At 34.4% G+C, this 22,514-nt stretch overlaps 1 protein-coding gene across 2 annotated transcripts in view; it reads left to right on the top strand.

Moving 5' to 3' along the window:
- Cow (Proteoglycan Cow) overlaps window positions 1-22,514 on the top strand; it is a 1,076,490-nt gene that overhangs the window by 979,089 nt on the left and 74,887 nt on the right. Inside the window, exon 5 of one of the 2 annotated variants that reach the window (XM_069844415.1) lies at window positions 11,260-11,414. In XM_069844415.1, the coding sequence (XP_069700516.1) occupies window positions 11,260-11,414 (155 nt within the window). The remainder of the gene's footprint in view (window positions 1-11,259; window positions 11,415-22,514) is intronic. The other variant, XM_069844416.1, reaches the window with a different exon arrangement.

Here is a 22,514-nt window from a genome sequence, read left to right as displayed (position 1 = left end):
CTTAACTCCTAAAAATAGGGAATGTCCGATCACTGACGGAATTTAACTCCTGAAAATATGGAGGAATATCTTGTGGCACATTATACTTCATGCCTTGATTAACTTTATAATCTCATCAAAACTATTATTGTATATATAAATCTGTAATTTATATGAAATTAATCTCCCAATTTATCTTTATTTAAAACATAACTAGTTGTTTAGATAAATAATATTTCGATGATGTTTGGGTAAAGGGAGACAAGTCATAAAAATGAGTTTTTGAGTTAAATGAAAATTAAACATCGGACCCTAATTGAAAATAAGTTTCTACACGTATAAAACACATCAGATGATAGTATTCTCTTGTTTTTTGCATACCCACTTGTAGAATTTTAACTTGTGTATTTCCCTGGGGAACAAAACTCCATTTGCACAAAAGATAATTTATCCCACTTTACTCAAACACCATCGAGTTTTTAATTCTTGTACTTTTTTATATTACTTGTTTAGTACATATTTTGAAGTTGTTAGTTACATATTTATGTACAGTAGTGGCAAAAAAAAACCGGACCGACCCTTGTAGCTGATTTCAGAGCCTTGTTCACTCCAGAGAACGATAGACTGGTAACTAAGACTTTTGTGGTTCGAATCCTGCCTGGGAAGGAAACTTTTTTTTGTTCCTTATTCAAATTTATTCCCAATACTTTTCGATTGCTGGTAAAATTCATGTTCATGTTTTAATTAAGTAGTAAAATATCGCTGCAACCGAAAAGTATTGGGAATAAATTTGAATAAGGAACAAAAAAGTTTCCTTCCCATGCAGGATTCGAACCACGAAAGTCTTAGTTACCAGTCTATCGTGCTCTAGAGTGAACAAGGCTCTGAAATCAGCTACAAGGATCGGTCCGGTTTTTTTGCCGCTACAGTACATATTTTTAGGATCAATATTATATAAAAATCTAGACTCTAATTATGACACATTTAATGGATTTAGGTTCGATGTGTAATTAAGAAGTAAAGTATCGCTGCAATCGAAAAGTATTGGGAATAAATCTAAATAAGGAACAAAAAAAGTTTCCTTCCCAGGCAGGATTCGAACCACGAAAGTCTTACCTTAGTTACCAGTCTATCGTGCTCTGGAGTGAACAAGGCTCTGAAATCAGCTACAAGGATCGGTCCGGTTTTTTTGCCGCTACAGTACATATTTTTAGGATCAATATTATATAAAAATCTGGACTCTAATTATGACACATTTAATGGATATAGGTTCGATGTGTAATTAAGTAATAAAATATCGCTGCAATCGAAAAGTATTGAGAATAAATTTAAATAAGGAACAAAAAAAGTTTCCTTCCCAGGCAGGATTCGAACCACGAAAGTCTTACCTTAGTTACCAGTCTATCGTGCTCTGGAGTGAACAAGGCTCTGAAATCAGCTACAAGGATCGGTCCGGTTTTTTTGCCGCTACTGTACATATTTTAGGATCAATATTATATAAAATCTGGACTCTAATTATGACACATTTAATGGATATAGGTTCGATGTGTAATTAAGTAATAAAATATCGCTGCAATCGAAAAGTATTGAGAATAAATTTAAATAAGGAACAAAAAAAGTTTCCTTTCCAGGCAGGATTCGAACCACGAAAGTCTTACCTTAGTTACCAGTCTATCGTGCTCTGGAGTGAACAAGGCTCTGAAATCAGCTACAAGGATCGGTCCGGTTTTTTTGCCGCTACTGTACATATTTTAGGATCAATATTATATAAAAATCTGGACTCTAATTATGACACATTTAATGGATTTAGGTTCGATGTGTAATTAAGAAGTAAAATATCGCTGCAATCGAAAAGTATTGAGAATAAATTTGAATAAGGAACAAAAAAAGTTTCCTTCCCAGGCAGGATTCGAACCACGAAAGTCTTAGTTACCAGTCTATCGTGCTCTGGAGTGAACAAGGCTCTGAAATCAGCTACAAGGATCGGTCCGGTTTTTTTGCCGCTACTGTACATATTTTAGGATCAATATTATATAAAAATCTAGACTCTAATTATGACACATTTAATGGATATAGGTTCAATGTGTCATTCAGTTTTTATAAAAATGTAATTGTTTTTAGGCTTTCTAAAGAAAGAATATAATCCGCGGAGTAGCTTACCAGATTCTCAATTTCCTTCGTGGATCAAAGGCTGGTTCATTGGATTTGTAACCGATACAGCTGTCATGCCATAATAAACTCGAATGTGTAAGTATTACCTTTCCTTTAAAAAGAAAACTACGTATTGTGAGAATATAGAATTTAAGTTCTAGTTTTCGCTCCTTTTCCTCAATCCCCATAATATTTCATTGTGTGATTCCAAGCTTTCGTGATAGCGCACCTAAACCATAAATTGGAATCACGTCGAACAAGATGGCGTCTCAGAAGCCATATCTCGGAGCAGCAGTGGAATCAACTTTTCTCGTGATCTCGGCCTTAATATTTTATGGCCACAGAAACTTGAAGCGAGAAGTTTCGAAATCAATACAGTATGAAAGCCACTGACCTCAGAGGAAAGAAATTCAACAAACTGCCAATACTACGTCCCTGAGGTGTAAATAACAGCGTCGTAAATGGCTGGAAACTATTTATCCTTCATTAGATCAACTGGGATTAAACTTTGAAGTAATTTTGTGGAATATTTCGAAATATCCCTTCTCAACTCTTCTGACGCAGGGTTTAGAATATGTACGCAGATCCGAGCATTTAAAATGTCATTATAACGAATTGACGTCATATTACCTCCATCTGGAGCGTGTTTGTTACGGACCAGTGGGCAAACAACGCAATTGCTCACTATCAGAATTAATAAAATATTGATATTTTTGTGATATAAGCAGCATTATAATTCCTGTATGTAAATTGTGTTTATTTATCACTTAACACTAATATGTATCCTACTGTGTTGTTTTTTTATTATTATTAGTCTATTTTTTATTGTGTACATTTTATTCAATTTCGGTTTCTGGTTTAATTATGTGAATTCTACTTACTTGTAATCTAATATTAATATGTATTCCAATGTGTTTATTTTTATTTTTACTGTGTACATTTTTTATTGAATTACCGGCTTCTTTTTTTGTGTTACTCGTATTTGATTCTAACAACATTAATATGTATTCCACTTGTTTATTTTTATTTTATGAGGTAAATTTTTATGTAACTACCCCTTTTGAGCTGATTATGTACCTAAATCGTATCAGTATGTAATTACTTAATTTCGATCCAGTTATATGTTCAACTATGTAAGCAAGTTTTAATCCTGGTTGAGTGTAAGAGAAGGCCTTACGGCCTTAACTCAGCTGGTTAAATAAAGCCATTATTATTATTATTATTATTATTATTACTATTATTATTATTTACATACTTATTTACTGGCTTTTAAGAAACCCCGAGGTTCATTGCCGCTCTCACATAAGTCCGCCATTGGTCCCTATCCTGAGCAAGATTAATCCATTCTCTATCATCATATCCCACCTCCCTCAAATCCATTTTAATTATATCCTCCCATCTACGTCTCGGCCTATCCAAAGGCCTTTTTCCCTCCGGCCTCCCAACTAACACTATATATATGCATTTCTGGATTCGCCCATACGTGCTACACGTCCTGCCCATCTCAAACGTCTGGATTTAATGTTCCTAATTATGTCAGGTGAAGAATACAATGAGTGCAGTTCTGCTTTGTTTAACTTTCTCCATTCTCCTGTAACTTCATCCCTCTTAGCCCCAAATATTTTCCTAAGCACCTTATTCTCAAACACCCTTAACCTATGTTCCTCTCTCAAAGTGAGAGTCCAAGTTACACAACCATAAAGAACAACCGGTAATATAACTGTTTTAGAAATTCTAACTTTTAGATTTTTTGACAGCAGACTGGATGATAAAAGCTTCTCAACCGAATAATAACAGGCATTTCCCATATTTATTCTGTGTTTAATTTCCTCCCGAGTATCATTTATATTTGTCACTGTTGCTCCAAGATATTTGAACTTCTCCACCTCTTCAAAAGATAAATTTCCAATTTTTATATTTCCATTTCGTGCAATATTCTCGTCACGAGATATAATCATAATACTTTGTCTTTTCGGGATTTACTTCCAAACCTATCTCTTTACTTGCTTCCTGTAAAATTCCCGTGTTTTCCGTAATCGTTTGTGGATTTTCTCCTAATATATTCACGTCATCCGCATAGACAAGCAGCTGATGTAACCCGTTTAATTCCAAACCCTCTGTGTTATCCTGGACTTTCCTTATGTCATATTCTAGAGCAAAGTTAAAAAGTAAAGGTGATAGTGCATCTCCTTGCTTTAGCCCACAGTGAATTGTAGTAGGAGTAGTATTTAGCCGTCAGGCCTTCTCTGCCCCAGGAGATTCCAACTATAATATGACGAATAAAATTACAATTAGCATCAAATTTACAATTACAATTACAAATAAAATTACAATTAGTATTAAATTTACAATTACAATTACAATAAAAATCAAAATACGAAAAGATTACCTCACTAATTAAAGCTAGATATTTTATCATAGAAAAACAAAGAATATTTTATATTTACTGAATTACAAATTAAACCTAGAATAACAAAATTGTATAGTGATGAAATTACGGGATACTGAAATATTTTTTGATAGATTAAGGAAACTATTTACAAGAAATCAATTACTGACCAAGTGCCTAGTAAGGTTGCGAATTGGAAACACATCTGACAGAAACTGACCTATACGAACTCTGCTGTATGTTTCACTGAGACACATTTTAATTAAATTTATTATTATTATTATTATTATTATTATTATTATTATTATTGTTATTATTATTATTATTATTATTATTATTATTATTATTATTAAAAATAGAACAAATCATTTACCACAACTTTACTTAAACTAGGGGTTCCGTTATTACTGCTGGAAATGAATAATGAAAAAAGTGTGTCATTTACATGACACTGATTATTATTCCTTAACAGCGGCACCACGCTTTCCCTTTTCACGGATCAATACTGAAATAATTTTAATTCCTCTTTGTATGTTTTACCCACGCACGTGTATTTACTTATCAATCAAATGAAATCTGATATAAAAAGCCGCGTTGCCAACGAGTTCTGGAGGCACTGAACTGGGCGCTGTTCGCATGTCTGTAGGTAGACCAGGGTGGAAATGCTGAGGGCTGCAGGTCGCGCCCCTGCTGACTAAGTAATGACGCAAGCGCATCAAAGTTCACCGCTATCTGCGCATATTTTATGAAATAGACTCGCCTTGCAACATCCTATACGAAAGACATGAAAGTCTTTGGATGTAGCGACAACTTTGCAATGAATTGATAATTAGACGGTCACTGCCTGCTAGCCGTATGGTGTCTTCATGTCCGTTTTCGAATTACGGACGACGACGACGTGGGTTATAGGCCTAGGTGATGGTTACTGCAATAACAGGACGGCTATTACATCTGAATTTCATGACAGAGACCGGACCTCAATCCACCAGAATTCAAGTGGAAATTTTGGAGGGTAAAACAAGTGTTGGTGCAGGTCTTTTCAGGATAACTCCATTTCCCTACATAATTACAAACAGTTCTCCATCAACAGACCATTACAATCGCTAGGGACCGTATTCTGATCCAGGGCGTACGGAAATAAGGTTAGTTGATCATAGACTATATTGGCATGACGTCATGTTGGCGCGTGGGACTAGAATTGTGAGGGAACTTATTTTTTCTGCAGTGTGACGTTCTAGCCTAGATCATATATTATGTAACAGATAACTCATCGCTGTGTTAAAATCGGCAGCACTTTGAAGAGAACAACCGCCAGGATCGCCACCCGTCTGCCGTAAACGAACACAGATAACTCATCGCTACGTTAAAATCGTTTGCACTTTGAAGAGAACAACTGCCAGGATCGCCACCCGTCCGCCGTAAACGAACACAGATAACTCATCACTATGTTAAAATCGTTTGCACTTTGAAGAGAACAGCCGCCAGGATCGCCACCCGTCCGCCGTAAACGAACACAGATAACTCATCGCTATGTTAAAATCGTTTGCACTTTGAAGAGAACAACCGCCAGGATCGCCACCCGTCCGCCGTAAACGAACACAGATAACTCATCGCTATGTTAAAATCGTTTGCACTTTGAAGAGAACAACCGCCAGGATCGCCACCCGTCCGCCATAAACGAGCACAGATAACTCATCGCTATGCTAAAATCGTTTGCACTTTGAAGAGAACAACCTCCAGGTCTCCATCCTTCCGCCGTAAACGAACACAGATAACTCATCGCTATGCTAAAATCGTTTGCACTTTGAAGAGAACAACCTCCAGGTCTCCACCCGTCCGCCGTAAACGAACACAGATAACTCATCGCTATGTTAAAATCGTTTGCACTTTGAAGAGAACAACCTCCAGGATCGCCACCCGTCCGCCGTAAACGAACACAGATAACTCATCGCTATGTTAAAATCGTTTGCACTTCGAAGAGAACAACCGCCAGGATCGCCACCCGTCCGCCGTAAACGAACACAGATAACTCATCGCTATGTTAAAATCGTTTGCACTTTGAAGAGAACAACCGCCAGGATCGCCACCCGTCCGCCGTAAACGAACACAGATAACTCATCGCTATGTTAAAATCGTTTGCACTTTGAAGAGAACAACCGCCAGGATCGCCACCCGTCCGCCGTAAACGAGCACAGATAACTCTTCGCTATGTTAAAATCGTTTGCACTTTGAAGAGAACAACCGCCAGGATCGCCACCCGTCTGCCGTAAACGAATACAAGATGGCAGTACAGTCACTAATGCAATTCAAATGGGAATTATGACGTGACTTCTTATGTAACAACTAGATGGCAGCGTAGTAAACCTGACAAAAGTTAACGTCAAAGCCTATAAGGCCGACCTATCTGGTTGATATATGATCTAGGGTTCTAGTAACGATTCAAAACTTCATCCTGGAGACTGTTGAAAACGCATTCTAGTGATAAAGATTGATATTACAATTACCTTTCCTACAATTTAAATTATATCTTCATTTATTTACTTGATTTATACTGGTACTCGAAGGCATCTCACTGTAACACTTCAGCTGTTCAAGAGTTTCCAGTTTCCTCTCTGGGGAAATGTAAATTCGTCCGAAACTGGCAAACACATCGCATTTCGAAAGTGTGACATTTTAATCGAACATGTAAACTCGTCCGCCTAGCGTTTATTTCTTTATATTGGTAACATGTAAAGTCGTCCGCCAAGCATTTATTTATCAGCAGTGGCAACATAGGAGACATTTCAGAAATTACAGTCAGTTAGATGAAAATGAAACAATGGTTCTCATTCAATTTTCTAACATCTAGGTACGAGTACGTGTGAATTGGTTTTCAGAACGAGTATTTATGTCACTCAGAAACAGGCTTGTAGATGGAACATTTAAATACTGTACCAAGTTTTTTACTCAATTGTTTACAATTATATATAGAGTTTTTATTAGTAATACCGATGAAGTTTATTTTCTAGAATATATCTGTCTATAAATAAATAAAAATTATAAAAATGAATAAATAAATACACGAATTAATTAAGAAATAAATAAACAAACGAATGAATAAATGAATGAATGAATGAATGAATAAATAAGTCAGTAAATAATTATGAATAAATAAATAAGCAAACAAGCGAAGCAAATAAATGAATGAACACCTAAATACATAAGTAAGTAAATAAATACCTAAATACATAAGTAAATAAATAAATACATAAATAAATAAGTAAGTAAATAAATATTACCTTAAACTCTCCAACATATCCCTAATCTAAGTTCTGAACTGTCAGTCAAGTTACAGCGAGCTCAGAATATGTGCGTCAGATACGTGTGCAACATCCGACGATATGATCACATATCACCGTCCTTCGCAAGTCTCTCGTGGCTCCGACTTAAAGAACGCAGAACTTTACACTCTTTGTCTTTACTCTTTCGAATTCTGCACACCTCAACACCAAATTACCTTTCGTCTCGTTTCTCTTATCTATATTCTAACCACGACGTAAATACCAGATCACTTATCTGTGGCACGCTAAATATACCTCTTCATAGAACATCTTGTTATTCCTCATCTTTTACAATATCCACCTCGCGTCATTGGAATTCCTTGTCACAAAGTATTAGCGGCTGCAAGACAACAAACACCTTTAAGAACAGCTTAAAAGATAACCTTATTAGCATTTCACTCCAATCATACTGATTTAAAATATTACTGACTACACTGTTGCTTTTTTCTTTAGACATCATCCTGATTGTGCTGCATTTTCAAAATTGTCTCATAATAATCTCTTTCTATTATCTAATATCATTTGAAATATATTAACATTCTATGTATTTTAGTTTAATTCTGCTACACAGTTTATTTCAGTGTTTAATTAATAGTTCATAGTATTTTGTTGTTTAATTCGTAAATAACTCTTGTATACATGTAACTCTCATCTAAATCAAATTGTTGAATTCTTTGTAAGTTCATGCATATGTATATACACTTTCTGCTGGTTGAGTGGAAGAGAAGGCCTTACGGCCTTAACTCTGCCAGCTAAAATAAATCATTATTATTATTATTATTATTATTATTATTATTATTATTATTATTATATTCACGCCGTTTTCTAGGCGTTGAATAATACATTTATTTACTTTGTCAAAATACTGAGACATGAACGTTTCGTGACATGATGCCTTACCTGTATAGCCCATGTGGGGACATGAATTCTCTTCACAACAACAGACCACGTTGTACTGTTTTCTGCTTTCTTTAGACTCAAACGCATTCTACTAAATCGACACAGCAGTTTACTACACTTAATTTTATTTTTAAGAATGTAAAATGACTTTTGTATCACTCTGTATGTGACATTTCTCTGTATGTTGAAATGTCCAAGATTTAGGTCCTAAAACTGAAAGAACTACTCTTACAATTCTCAATCGGCATATGATTTTATTTATAGTCTTGAGAAATTTGAAGTTTGTGTTATGATGTTCAGAAATAGACGAACGATTTTGTTCTGTCAGTACACTAAAGAACATATTCAAGCATTTTTAGAATTCGTTGTCTCCTCGTGAGCTACCGGCCTCATTATTCTACGAACAGTGAGACTACACAAAACTCTGGCTGTTGCTTCATTTAAGAGGACTTTTTATCATTAATTTGTCACCATCCTGTGTCTTCTTTCTGGCCATTCTAATTAAACAGAAAATGATAAACATGGTAAAGAAACTGAATTGTTACGAAATGCGTGAAAAAAACATAAAATTATAATAAGAATAATAGTAGGTACCAAATCTAGGGAATCGTGTAGGACTATTTAAAAAAAACTACAAATAATGCCCATGGCTTGTCAGTATATCTTTTCATTAATAATCTTCCTCGTATGTAATCGTGAAAACTTTGTAACTAATTCAACAGTTCATAGCATAAATACACGTCAAAAAATGACTTTCATACTCCATCGGCAAGTCTATCATGCTATCAAAAAGGAGTGCGTTATATGGCAGTAAAAATTGTTAATAGCCTCCCTATCGATATAAAAAATGAAACTCAAAACATAAAATTATTTAGGGCCAAATTAAAGAAGTACCTAATTTCTCACGCCTTCTATTCTGTAGGTGAATTCATGACATTCAATAACACTTCATGAAATTGATACCAAAACTTTGTGTTGTACTAGTAGACTATATTGTAAATCTCGTCTGTATATATTTCATCTAGACTGTGACTATAAAGCCACCGGCGTGGCTCAGTCGGTTAAGGCGCTTGCCTGCCGGTCTGAAGTTGCGTTCGGGCGCGGGTTCGATCCTCGCTTGGGCTGATTACCTCGTTGGGTTTTTTCCGAGGTTTTCCCCAACCGTAATGTGAATGCAAGGTAATCTATGGCGAATCCTAGGCCTCATCTCGCCAAATATCATCTCGCTATCACCAATCTCTTCGACGCTAAATAACCTAGTAGTTGATACAGCGTCGTTAAATAATCAACTAAAATAAAAAAGTGACTATAAATTAAGACTTTATAATAGCATTAAGTTTTTTGACTTGTTTCATATTCTAGCTGTAAGCAATGTATGAATACCATGGAATGCTAATAAATACGATACAATACAGTTTGTTCACTTTCATGACATTCATGTTTATATTTAAGATTTCTTTTTAGAGTACCTATACGGGTACAAATCTTCAAGAGACGATTCACTGTGATGATTAACATATGACACAAAATATCAGTGGATAAACATCCATAATTACTCTAGGCGAGGTTTCACCTCACAATTGTGTTTGTGCGAGATCATGCGTATTTGCTTGCTTTCCACACAAAACCAATACGCGGTAAGTGTGAAATACCACATTCAGTATTCCCAACGTAACACACATAACAATTTCCCTCTTTTTACCGCTTAAGCGCCATATTCATTTTACTGCTTTAGGCTTTTAAAATATTATTTTTAGAGACGTTTAACATAGTAATAATTATAAATTGGAAACTTACCACTGCAATTTCACCTAAATTGCACTGTTAATTATTGTTTTTAAATATTTGCAAAAATTAAGTAAACTCTACAACACCACAAAAGTTACTGCATTTGTAATGCAAGTAACATTAAGGAAGCCGTGAAAAAATCAACAAGATTCCAGATGCCGATGTTATTACTGCAATATGTTATATAAATAATATTGTTAAAATATTAAAATGAAAAATAAATCATTACATAACCTTACCGTTTGTTTTAAGTTCGCATTTATAGACTGGGGGGAAAAAAGACTGACGTATATCACGGCCTGCTGGAGTATAGTAAACACAGAAAACATTTTATAGCAACAATGTTGAAGATAGATATTTTAGTTTTTAAAAGTTGCCGTCATTGAACAGAAACCAAGATGGAGATTTCATTGCAACTAATTAGAAATTCCTCTTTCAGGTATGTAATAAACGATCTTCGCACAAAATAATGTACGATACATGAGCGGTATGTTTGTTTTCATGTTCGAGGAAAAGATTGAAAAAGCGAAACGTAGTTGAGCTTTTTTAACATCAACATACCGCTCTTGTAACGCATATTACTATTTCCTGGCAACGTTAAAGCTGAATATTTTAGCCGTTGAGTGCAGAGCGGCTGAGAAATTATTTTGCCGATAAAAGCATCCAGTTTTATTTCCTCGAGTGTTTAATTTACTGCCGTGACACTCAAGGTGTGAACATTGTGTGTTGCAGGAGGTGTAACCCATGTCCCGTAGTGAAGCCTACATTCCTGTGTGGAACAGACAACAGGACCTACAGCTCGCTCTGTCGCCTCGACTACCACAACTGCATCCACCACACCGCCATCCGCGTCGGCTGCAAAGGATTCTGCCCCTGCAAAGGTAAAGGTACTGATTAATTTCATCTAGTAGTTATTATGTTCAGGAACACTGCTCGCTGCCGAACATTTTGATTGTTCTAATTTTTAACCAAATCTAGACATTCACAAGGGTTGACAGCCTTTATGATTTCATCATCATCATCATCATTATCATCATCATCATCATCGTCAACTTTCACGGCATAGGACTGATGTCCTGTTAAGATTCATAACTCCACTTTTTTCTTGGTCGATCTCGTCTATACAGGGTGTTTAAAAAAGTCGCATATTTTTACAGGCTGTAGCATTATTCGAAAATAGAATATTGGGATTAGGACAAATGTTTATATGATATGAAGAGTCTAATACTGCGGACGAAGAATTAGGGAAACAGCTGGAAGGGTCTAAGTTCAGGAGCATAGACAAGACTAATGGAGGAAATGCAAGAGAAGACATGATAAGAACGGATGAAGGAACGAAGCGACTACCAGATATTAGTGATTGTGAGGACAGAATGAATAGGGCTTTGGAGAGGTTATTAGCGAAGAAGAAGAGTGCTAAAAAGTGAGTGCAAGAAAGTTAGGGGTGGCAAAAGTGTAAGAAAAGGAACAGAGAAGAAAGTGTTAAGTGTAAGAAGATAGTGTAATAGTGTAATAAGATAAGACTATGATACAGTGAATACAAGAGAATTAAAGTGAGAAAAAAAAATCTGAACAAATGAGAAGTGGAATGAGAGAGAAATTGCAAGTGTAATTAAGTGAATTAGATATTTCATGTTTTTCAATGTTATGGGTTGGGAGTAGTATCAGGGGTACTATAACTGTAGGAGTATTATAGAAATAAATTTATGGAAAGAGATAATAAAATAGGAAAATTAGAAGTGAAGCGAAGAGAATGGGATCAATACATAAATAAACAGAGGATAGAAAAAAAATAAGTGATGTAAGTGTTGTAAAATAGAGTAAACGGAAAAGTTAGCAAGTAATGTAGGAGAAAATAGCTGGAAAATAATGATTAAGAGTAGGTAGGATGGGAGGGTAGAGAAGAAAAATAAATAAATAACGCAAATTATTAAGGAAGGAATATGCAATATTTAATAGGTGAGCGAGAAATGGAAGGGAGACAGCCTAGATAGGAGGGAGAGAATAGAAGAGGATAGACGGGAAGGACATAGAGCAATTCAGTTATAACAGAACATTAAAAGTAATCAAGAAATACTCGGCAAAGAATACATTAATAGAAAAGAGTTGTATGTATTAAAGGGATGGCGGATCGAAAAACAGAAATGTGAAGGTCCACCATAACTGTGAATTGTAAAGTTGACTGACAAATAAATATATCATATATCATATGAAGAATCCACTGCAAGAATGATGGATGTCACTTTCTTGTCGAAAATGAACCAAGACTGTCAATGCATAGCTTAAGACATATAGAATGTACATAGACAGTTATATGGCATTAACACTGATAGTCATTGTCCAGTAATGATCTTAAAATCACAGTTAAGCTTTGAGCGCTAAGCATTTCAAACTTTCAATTGCTTCTCCTGCAAAATGTATTCCAAATGACGTCCATCATTCTTGCAGTGGACTCTTCATATTTTTTTGTTCAGAATGTCTTCGGAAATGAGCTCTGTAAGTGATGGTAAATCCTTGTGAATCAGCCTGTGTAAATTTAAACAATGCAAGTGACAGACTGCACTCTTACCGAACTTCTTGGTTCGTTGTCATTTATGCCTTTTTTATTTTCTTTCGATATTACTCCAATTTTAAAGATAGGGTAAACATTGGTAATTTCGTGGCAATGGTTATTTCGTGATATTTTTTCCTGGCTCTTTCGTGAACTAACCAATGGTGTTACGAGATTCCAACTTCCGCCAAGGGATTGCATATGTTGTCCGGTTTCCAGAAACATAAAGTAATTACATAATTAAAATAGGACATTTGATCCAGGGAACATTCGTGTTTGATAGAAGGATAAATCGTTTAATATGTTACTTAATTTAAATTGTATTTAAAATATTAAAATGCGATCATTTTGACCCAGAGACACTCATTGGTGCAATGACAATTCCTTTAACATGTTTCTTAATTGTTATTACCAATTATTTTTGGAAAAGCGAAAATTAACAGAAAAATTTTGGCTACAGATTTATTATTATGTTTATATTATATTATATTATATTATATTATATTATATTATATTATATTATATTATATTATATTATATTATATTATATTATATTATGAAAAAGTGTGTTGATAACGGATGTACTCGAATTAGAAAGTTTTTAATTTGTTGTGGGAGCTCTTGTATCTCAGGAGGAACAACTTTTACAACAGCGCAACATAATCTGCTTGGCTCATTACCCAATTTTTTTGCATTGCATTTATTGCATATGTATTTTATGTATTTTAACACGATTCAATTGAGCATAGTTAAAATTTGAATTATAAAATAATGGATTGCTAAGCTAAACTACTATTACTGCATACTAAATCAATACACTCTCGTTGTTCGTTAATTCTCTGAGATAAAAATGAATATGTTCATAAACATTATTATAAGAAATACAGGAAATGAATATACAGAATAACCTATCAAGTTTTCTGTGCATAAGAAGCTATTTTAATCTTACCTGTCCTCAATTCACTCACAAGTTACTGTAATAACATTATAGCATTATGTCCATCCAAATAAACTACACTTTCCAATGATGAAATAATAATTAATTATACAAATAGGTTAATTTAGCTTCCGATATTACCATACAAACACAGAAACATTGTCTGTAGGCTATGTTTCATAGCTTTCGATTGTTGTGTCCAAGGCCCCTTAAAGACGAAGTCATTTGTTTTTTATTTCAATACACCGCCTTAGATGGCAGTTATTTTAATTTTAAAACTCATTTATCTCATTAAATATCAGTCCTATCAAACTTTTTCAGAGAATAAAACTTATCAGAAATCACTTTTAAAGAAACTTTTGTTATGTAATATATTTCACAAAAATCAATAATAAGCTAGATATTGCGATTTATTTAATTCAGGCCCCCTTATAACCCCCCTTTTAAATAACGTATTTTGAATGCCATATAGCCTATAATCTAAGTTACAACGAACTTAATTTATATTCCAATTTTCATATAAATCGGTTCAGCCATTATCGCGTGAAAAGGTAACAAACATACAGACAAACATACAAACAAAAATTTCAAAAATGCGATTTTCGGTTTCAGGGTGGTTAATTATATATGTTAGGACCAATTATTTTTGGAAAATCGAAAATTACCAGAAAAATTTCGGCTACAGATTTATTATTAATATAGATTATTGAAATTTTAGAACATACTTTTGGAATTTTAGATACACCTCTAGTCGCCATATAGGCTTAGCTTTACTGAAAGAAATCTTAGATGTTTGAGGTGACATTTTATTGAGCATTACGGTTAAAAAAGCTTTGTGCCAAATGGGTTCCGAGGATGTTGACAAAAGTCTACAAAGAAACTCGAGAAACAGTGCGCAATGGAATTTTGGACCAGTATGCGAATGGTGGAGATGACTTACTTGCAAGAATTGTGCCAGGAGATGAAGCATGGCTCCACCATTTTGAACCGGAGACAAAGAGACAGACAATGGAGTGGCATCATGCAAATTCACAAATAAATATAAATTCAAAACTGTGCCTTCGGCAGGAATAGTTATGGCTACTGTATTTTTCGATCCAGAAGGATTCTTGCTTGTGGACATCATGCCACACGGAACCACCATTAATTCTGACGGGTATGTTGCAAATCTCAAGAAACTTCAAGCTCGACTGAGTCGTGTCCGACCACATCGGGAGAAGCAGGATGTTCTGCTATTGCACGACAACGAACAGCCATAATATGTCAGTCACAAGACCACAGACCAGATCAGAAAACTCGGATAGACAATACTGAAACACCCGCCTTACAATCCTGATCTGGAACCATGCGATTACCATTTCTTTGGTAAACTGAAGGATCCCTTCGAGGAACGAGGTTAGAAGATGACTCCCTCGTGCACGCTACTAAAGAGTGTCTCAGACGTGTTGATTCAGACTTCTACCGTGCTGGTCTACAGGCTATCGTTCCTAGGTGGCATAAGGAAGTTGAAAGGGACGAGGATTATGTGAAAAAGTGATGTTTTGTTCCTAATGGCTGTGTCTACATTCTGTGAAAATAGCAAAGCTGTTGGATAATAATGTAATTTTTTAATAAATGTTATGCATTACTTTTGTAGTGATCCTCGTAATATACATTAACGTCCGTAATAAAAGTGTTCACCCTTTCAGGGCAAAGAAGATCCCTTTTCAATTTCAATTTTTATTTTGATTTCATTATTATTATATGCTGATATGTATTTCTATGTTTTCTTGCTAAGAATATTAGCCGGAATTACTATGTTTGAAGTCCTATAATAATAAATGATAATTTCATTTGACTTTAATGAATTTTCCCACAATTCTTCTATCTCTCACGAAATTATCAATGTAATATCACGAAATTACCAAGGTTATCACGAAGTAACCAACTAACTAGCTTAAGTTATAAATGTGATTTTTGGCACTTGTTCAAAAACGTATCCAATCTTTTATCTCTCCTGATTTGTACAGCACATTATCGTCTCTTAGATGGAAAAATCGGAATAAGAAAATATTTACACATTTGCATTTTAAATTAATTTTCATAAAATTATCACGAAATTACCAATGTTTACCCTAATTGTTTCGCTTTGCAGTGTATCATCTGAGCTCCTAAAAGCCTATATTTCATGTGTGAAGGTTAAGATAAAAACTATTTTAATCAACGCTTGTTTAACTAAAGAAAGAAAACATTCGATAACGTCTGACACTGAGATGGGTTTTGTCTATTAATACTAGGAATCTTTGCTCTGGAATTACACATTTCATGTGTTTTGGATGAGTGTTCTTAACTTTCTAAGGACAATATATATTATAGGATTACACAATTAACGCAGGTTGAAAAAACCTATTGAGCAGTCTTGTTGGTTCTAGTCGCAACGACAATACAGCATTGTCCAAGTCAAATGGAATGAGCCTAAGGTGAAAGCTTAAAGCATCCTATGGGCTGCAGACTGCCTGGTAGGCATTTCATTGCATTAGTTGTAATTGGCGTACGTGGGCCATTTGACCACTCTGAGGATCCAGTTATTGGCTTTGTCCGATCTCGTCTAATTGTGATACGGGAACGGGGTCGAGTTTAGTACGCGCAGTTAATACAGTTTGCGGGATATCTGCAGTAATTCCCATGCAATAATTACACGGCAACTTGAAACCCATTAGCGTAGTTGTTACAGCAATTTTCCACGCCCTGAAGATCTTGTCTCGATTCCCAGTATGGGGGTTTTCTGCTCCATGGAGAATGTTGTCGACTCGTTTAGTTTCTTGTAAGTTCATCTAGATATCTAGAAGGAAACAACTGCAATGTACAGGAATGCCATTAAACTTACATCTGCCGTTTGAAACAGAGGTATCGCATACGATCATAATCTCTGAGGACGAGAGTTCTATTTCTTGCAAAGGACGTGGAGACTTGTCCTGCCCGCGTTTGCCTGTGTGTTTCATAATGACATGATGTATTTTCTATTGCTGTTTAGTGTTCTCACTGTTTAATAGTTACATGGTGTATATTCTATTAGATAATGTGTAATGTTTAACACTGCCTTTCACGTAGTGACTAGATGTAGGGTAAGGTTGCCTAATTCTTCGACATATTTAATAAAGTCTATATTTATGCCAAGTTTGTAATAAGAATTTTCAAATAACACCTAGATGACGTTATTTGGACCTTTAGCTACAGTTTTTCCAACATTCAGTGTCAACAGTTTCACAAGTTTGGTATATAACATATGAAGAGTTCGCGGGAAAAACGATGAATGTCACATTTCTGTTAAGGATTACATAATGATCTAATTGAGTCTATAACTGCAAGATGTAGTGCTGTTTCTATAGAAAATAAAGGAAAGGATTACTATATTCGTGGTGATAATTCTCCCTTTCACCATTTTTCTTAAGAACAACATTAAATTTCGTAGTGATCCACTGAATTAGATAATGACATCAACCTTAAGAAAACTGTGACATTCATCGTTTTTCCCGCGAGCTCTTCATATGATTCTTCATTGTTATACAGTGGCTCCTAAATCCGTGACGGATCCAAATTCCGTGATAGTGGTTTCCTAATTCCTTGAGTGATTTTGTAATTCCGTGATACTAAAATATTTCTCATTAACTGCTCAGAAAACAAACGTGTATTTGAAAAAAACACATTAAAATCATGGTATATTGTTTTAATATAGATTAAGCAAAAAATTACAACATAGGAAAAGGGCCTAGGTGACAAATTTCATAGAAAATACTTGTATAACTACAGGAATACATATTACATATTAATATATTATAAACAGAATAAACTGAAGTTAAATTCAATACAAGATTAACTTTGAATAAATCGAATTATAACACAATTATTTCTCATTATTTATATTCCTGACAACAGCAGTAATTAAGTTAAATTATGCCTATTATTTTATTATAATTGTTGTTTTCTATAACTTGTTTCTATTATTATTTCCACGAACTATTTTCTTTCATGGACATTAATTTTCACAATTTAGCGTTGGCATCACTGGTCGAGTGAGCCAGGAAGGAGAAATATGAAAATAAATCCGAAAATGGGAAAGCTCCTATAGCATTGTTATTATCTCATAATGTTTAAACCTAATCATACACATTGATCCAGCTGACTATAATCTACAGTAATAACGATATCAGTGTTACGGGATTGATGTTTGGAGCAAGAGGAACGATACCCAACTTCTCTTCTCAATTCTGTAAGACCCTAGGACTGCACAAATCTTTTCTGAACGAACTGGCCCTCCTCATAATTAGAGAGTCAGTCAAACTTTTACGGAACCACGTGTATGGACTCTAATTCAGTGTATGGAAAAAATTGACGCACCATTATCATTTTTCTTTTTCCTTCTTAGCTTTCATTGATTCTTTACTTGAATTTTTTTTTCTTCTGTAAACTACCATTGTTTGTTTGTGTATTTGTTTGCCTTTTTCTTACTCTTTTAGCTCTCATCTTCTATTTTGTTCTTGTATTGTTTTGTATGCTTTGTCTAATGCAAGCCTCTAATTTGAGGAAGCTCTGATAAATAAATAAATCATTTTTATAATGATATATTAATTCTTACCTCAAATATAAAATGTTTCTTCAGGAGCGGTCACAAGAGAAAAAAAAAACTTACTGGTCAACCACCTTTCACCGAACAAAAGCTTCTGCAGTCGACTGCTTCTATTCAAAAGGCGGGTAGTCAATATAATTGAAAAGAAGATATTTATGGCGTCTGTTAGCCATTTCAAAAACTTAAAAGTCAGAGACCACAACTCCATGGCAGTCAATTGAAATTTTATCACGGGATTAGGGGTATCACGGAATTAGGCACCTTTACCCTATATTCCATCATTGTTCAGTGTTGCATGATGGGTACATGACAAACTATACGTACGTTCAATTGAGTCATATCGGTTCATATGGCTGCCTTTTGATATCTGTCTCGCTCATGTGCGAATTCACTAATGTAATGTAAGAATCCGTTGAATGTCAACCAATCAGAACCATCTATAACTGCAATATTGTTGATTTTGTATTGCCACTTTTGTCTTGTCGCTAACAATTCACAATTATTTCATATTGGTAGGCTACATAATTATGTAGCAAGCCATAGGAACTGTAGTGTGTCCATACAAACCAATAATGAACATCATGACAAGAGCGCCTGCACAATCCAATCTCAGTGGTAGCAAGATGGTTAGAAAATTAGAGGAAACGGATGGACGAGGAGAGAGAAAATTGAACATAAAAAACAGCCAGTTCTGAAATATAAATTACCCTGCGCATGCATTCATAGTTCGAAGGACTCGCTTTTGTTGAATTGTTTTCTGAGGGTTTGAGAAAACATGTATCGAACTCATAAAGAAAAATAAAATTTAAAAAGTCGTAAAAAATAAAAATCTCAGTCGTAGCAATTGCTACCACTGACTACCCCCTGCGGGCGCCCTTGCATCATGACCTAGTTATCAATTAAAGTCAGAAATAATCAACATAAGTTTCTTCAGTTTCAAGTACATCCTGTTTACTTTTACGAAGGATCAATTTCATTACTTACTTACTTACAAGGAACCCGGAGGTTCATTGCCGCCCTCACATAAGCCCGCCATTGGTCCCTATTCTGAGCAAGATTAATCCAGTCTCTATCATCATATCCCACCTCCCTCAAATCCATTTTAATATTATCTTCCCATCTACGTCTCGGCCTCCCCAAAGGTCTTTTTCCCTCCGGCCTCCCAACTAACACTCTATATGCATTTCTGGATTCGCCCATACGTGCTACATGCCCAGCCCATCTCAAACGTCTGGATTTAATGTTCCTTATTATGTCAGGTGAAGAATACAATGCGTGCAGTTCTGTGGTGTGTAACTTTCTCCATTCTCCTGTAACTTCATCCCTCTTAGCCCCAAATATTTTCCTAAGTACCTTATTCTCAAACACCCTTGACCTTGTTTCTCTCTCAAAGTGCGAGTCCAAGTTTCACAACCATAAAGAACAACCGGTAATATAACTGTTCAACTTCATAACTGTACATTTAATTAAATTTCCATCTTCTTAAATTTCATTGCGTTTACATCCTGATTACATAAATATATCAGATTGGTCATTCCCATGTTAAGAAATGACAACATACAAAAGAGAAGAACCACCAGGATCGCCACTGCCGAAAATGAATTTTTTGGTAACGTCCGCTAGATGGAAGTACAGTTGCAAGCTATTACTCCATGCAATTCCATCAGGGTTATGACTTATAACTTGACGTGCAAATCTAGCTTTCAGGTATAGCTCTTTATGAACTTGATTTGAATAATTTCAAGGGAAAAATTGTTCCGGGACCGGATATGGAACTCAGGACCTTTGGCTAAGCGCACCAACACTCTACCGAATGAGCTACCCAGGAACTCTACCAGACACCGTTCAATTTTTCCCTTTATATCCACATACCTGAAAATGGGCTGACAAACCGTCCAACATCCTGTTGTGACTTGAATTGTGGTTTTCTGTTAACGAACAGTGCAAATCTAGCTTTCAGGTATAGCTCCCTGTGAAGCTGATTTGAATAATTTCAAGGGAAAGATTCGTGACTTCTTTTGCCATCGCTAGATGGCAGCATAGTGAAAGTGATAAAAGTTGTCTTGAAAAACCATTAGGTTCATCAATCTGTTATTTGAGATTAGGAGTTCAGGATAAAAATGAATATTTCCATTATACCTTTCTCTGTCATTCATGTGTAGTTAGAATAGGTAATACTCGATGTCTTTGGTCGTATTTCAGGATAAATATTTCGATCCTTTCCTTACGAATGACTGTGACTGCAAATGAAATATGATAAGATGTAAGTAAATCCAATAATCTCATCCAATAACAGTATGCACTTCACGTTCGTGAATTTATCGACGAAATGGAAATTGCTTGTAATATTATCTATTAAAAAGCACATTACAGTAAAGACAAGAAGGTGGGAGCCGTGTCTGTGGTTCAAAACCATATCGCGCAGTTTTTCCATCCAAATGGCTCAGGTTTGATCTCCGACCCAGTTGTATTAGTATTTCTGATGGAAAAACGTAAATTTTTCATAGATTGATAGATTTTTTTCGTGGAACTCCAGTTTGCTCTCTACCATTCCATTATTATTATTATTATTATTATTATTATTATTATTATTATTATTATTATTATTATTATTATTATCATCATCATCATCATCCATTCATTTACTTATTTATTTGCTTTCTTATTTATTTATTCATTTTATTATTCATTTACTTATTATATTTGTTATTTTATTTATTATATTCAATTTATTTGATTCATTTTATTCAATTTACTCAATGTATTTTTATTTAATCTATTTATATAATCTGGTGGAATTAAGAAGGTTAGGCTTCTCTACCACACCGCCAGAAATACAAATTAAGGTAGAAGAAGATTCATAATAGCTGGAAAAGAAATTTGGCATTACATTTATTTATTTTATTTATCTATTTATTTATTTATTTATTTATTTATTTATTCATTTATGTATTTATTTAGTTAGTTATTTATTTTGCTAGTAAGTTTGAAATGAATACAAGTTAATACAATGTAAGATAAACTAGCCAACTCCTGAATGAGTAAGACTCGTGTTCAGGAGGGGCTTCCAATACAGACAAAAATAAAATTAAAATTGAGAGTGAATACAGATTAAAAAGTGTTTAATATGTTTAAAATCAAATTATAAATCCAATACAATTTTTTTTATTTATTATTAATTTGGAGAGGATTAGTGGTTGAAATATTATTAGAATAAAATTTGCTTAATAATCTGGGTCCTTGACACATGCTATGATAGAAAACTGCATTGGTACTACAGTACATTTTGATTCAAACAAACGCAGAGAATTCATATTTATAGTTCTATATTTATGTATATACCTTTCAGAGTTACTCAGATTTTTGTGAAAATATTTTAATAAAATAAACTAATAAATTTGTTTAATGTCGAAAACTTTGAAATGTTTAAATAACAATTCAGTTGAGTAATCTTTCTGCTTTTTTAAACAAATTTTTAATACTTTTTTTCTGTAGTAAAATTAACGGATATAGGTTTGGGTTGGATTTGTAAGTTCCACCTCAACCTATAATACCATACATAAATATAGATTGAAATAATACTAAATAAATTATATGTAAACAGTTAATTGACAAAATATTTCTTAGAGCAACAAAGTAATATAATATTTTACGTAATTTACTACAAATTAAATTAAATTAATTTATTACATAAATGTAATACACGTCATATGTATGTAATATTAAGAATAACGTTATGTTAAATTATTACTCCAACTATAACCAAGATGAGCACTATGCACGGCGTCATTCAGTGCTTACAGTATATCATAGTAGAATCAATGTAACGGACAAAACAGATGTGTATGTCTTCTTAGACGCAAAATAGTACACATTGAAGTTTGTGTACATGG

The sequence above is a fragment of the Periplaneta americana genome, chromosome 13 (assembly GCF_040183065.1).
Source record: "Periplaneta americana isolate PAMFEO1 chromosome 13, P.americana_PAMFEO1_priV1, whole genome shotgun sequence".
NCBI lineage: Eukaryota > Metazoa > Arthropoda > Insecta > Blattodea > Blattidae > Periplaneta > Periplaneta americana.
Note: the sequence above shows the minus strand (reverse complement) of the source record. Positions and strands in the feature narration are given on the sequence as shown.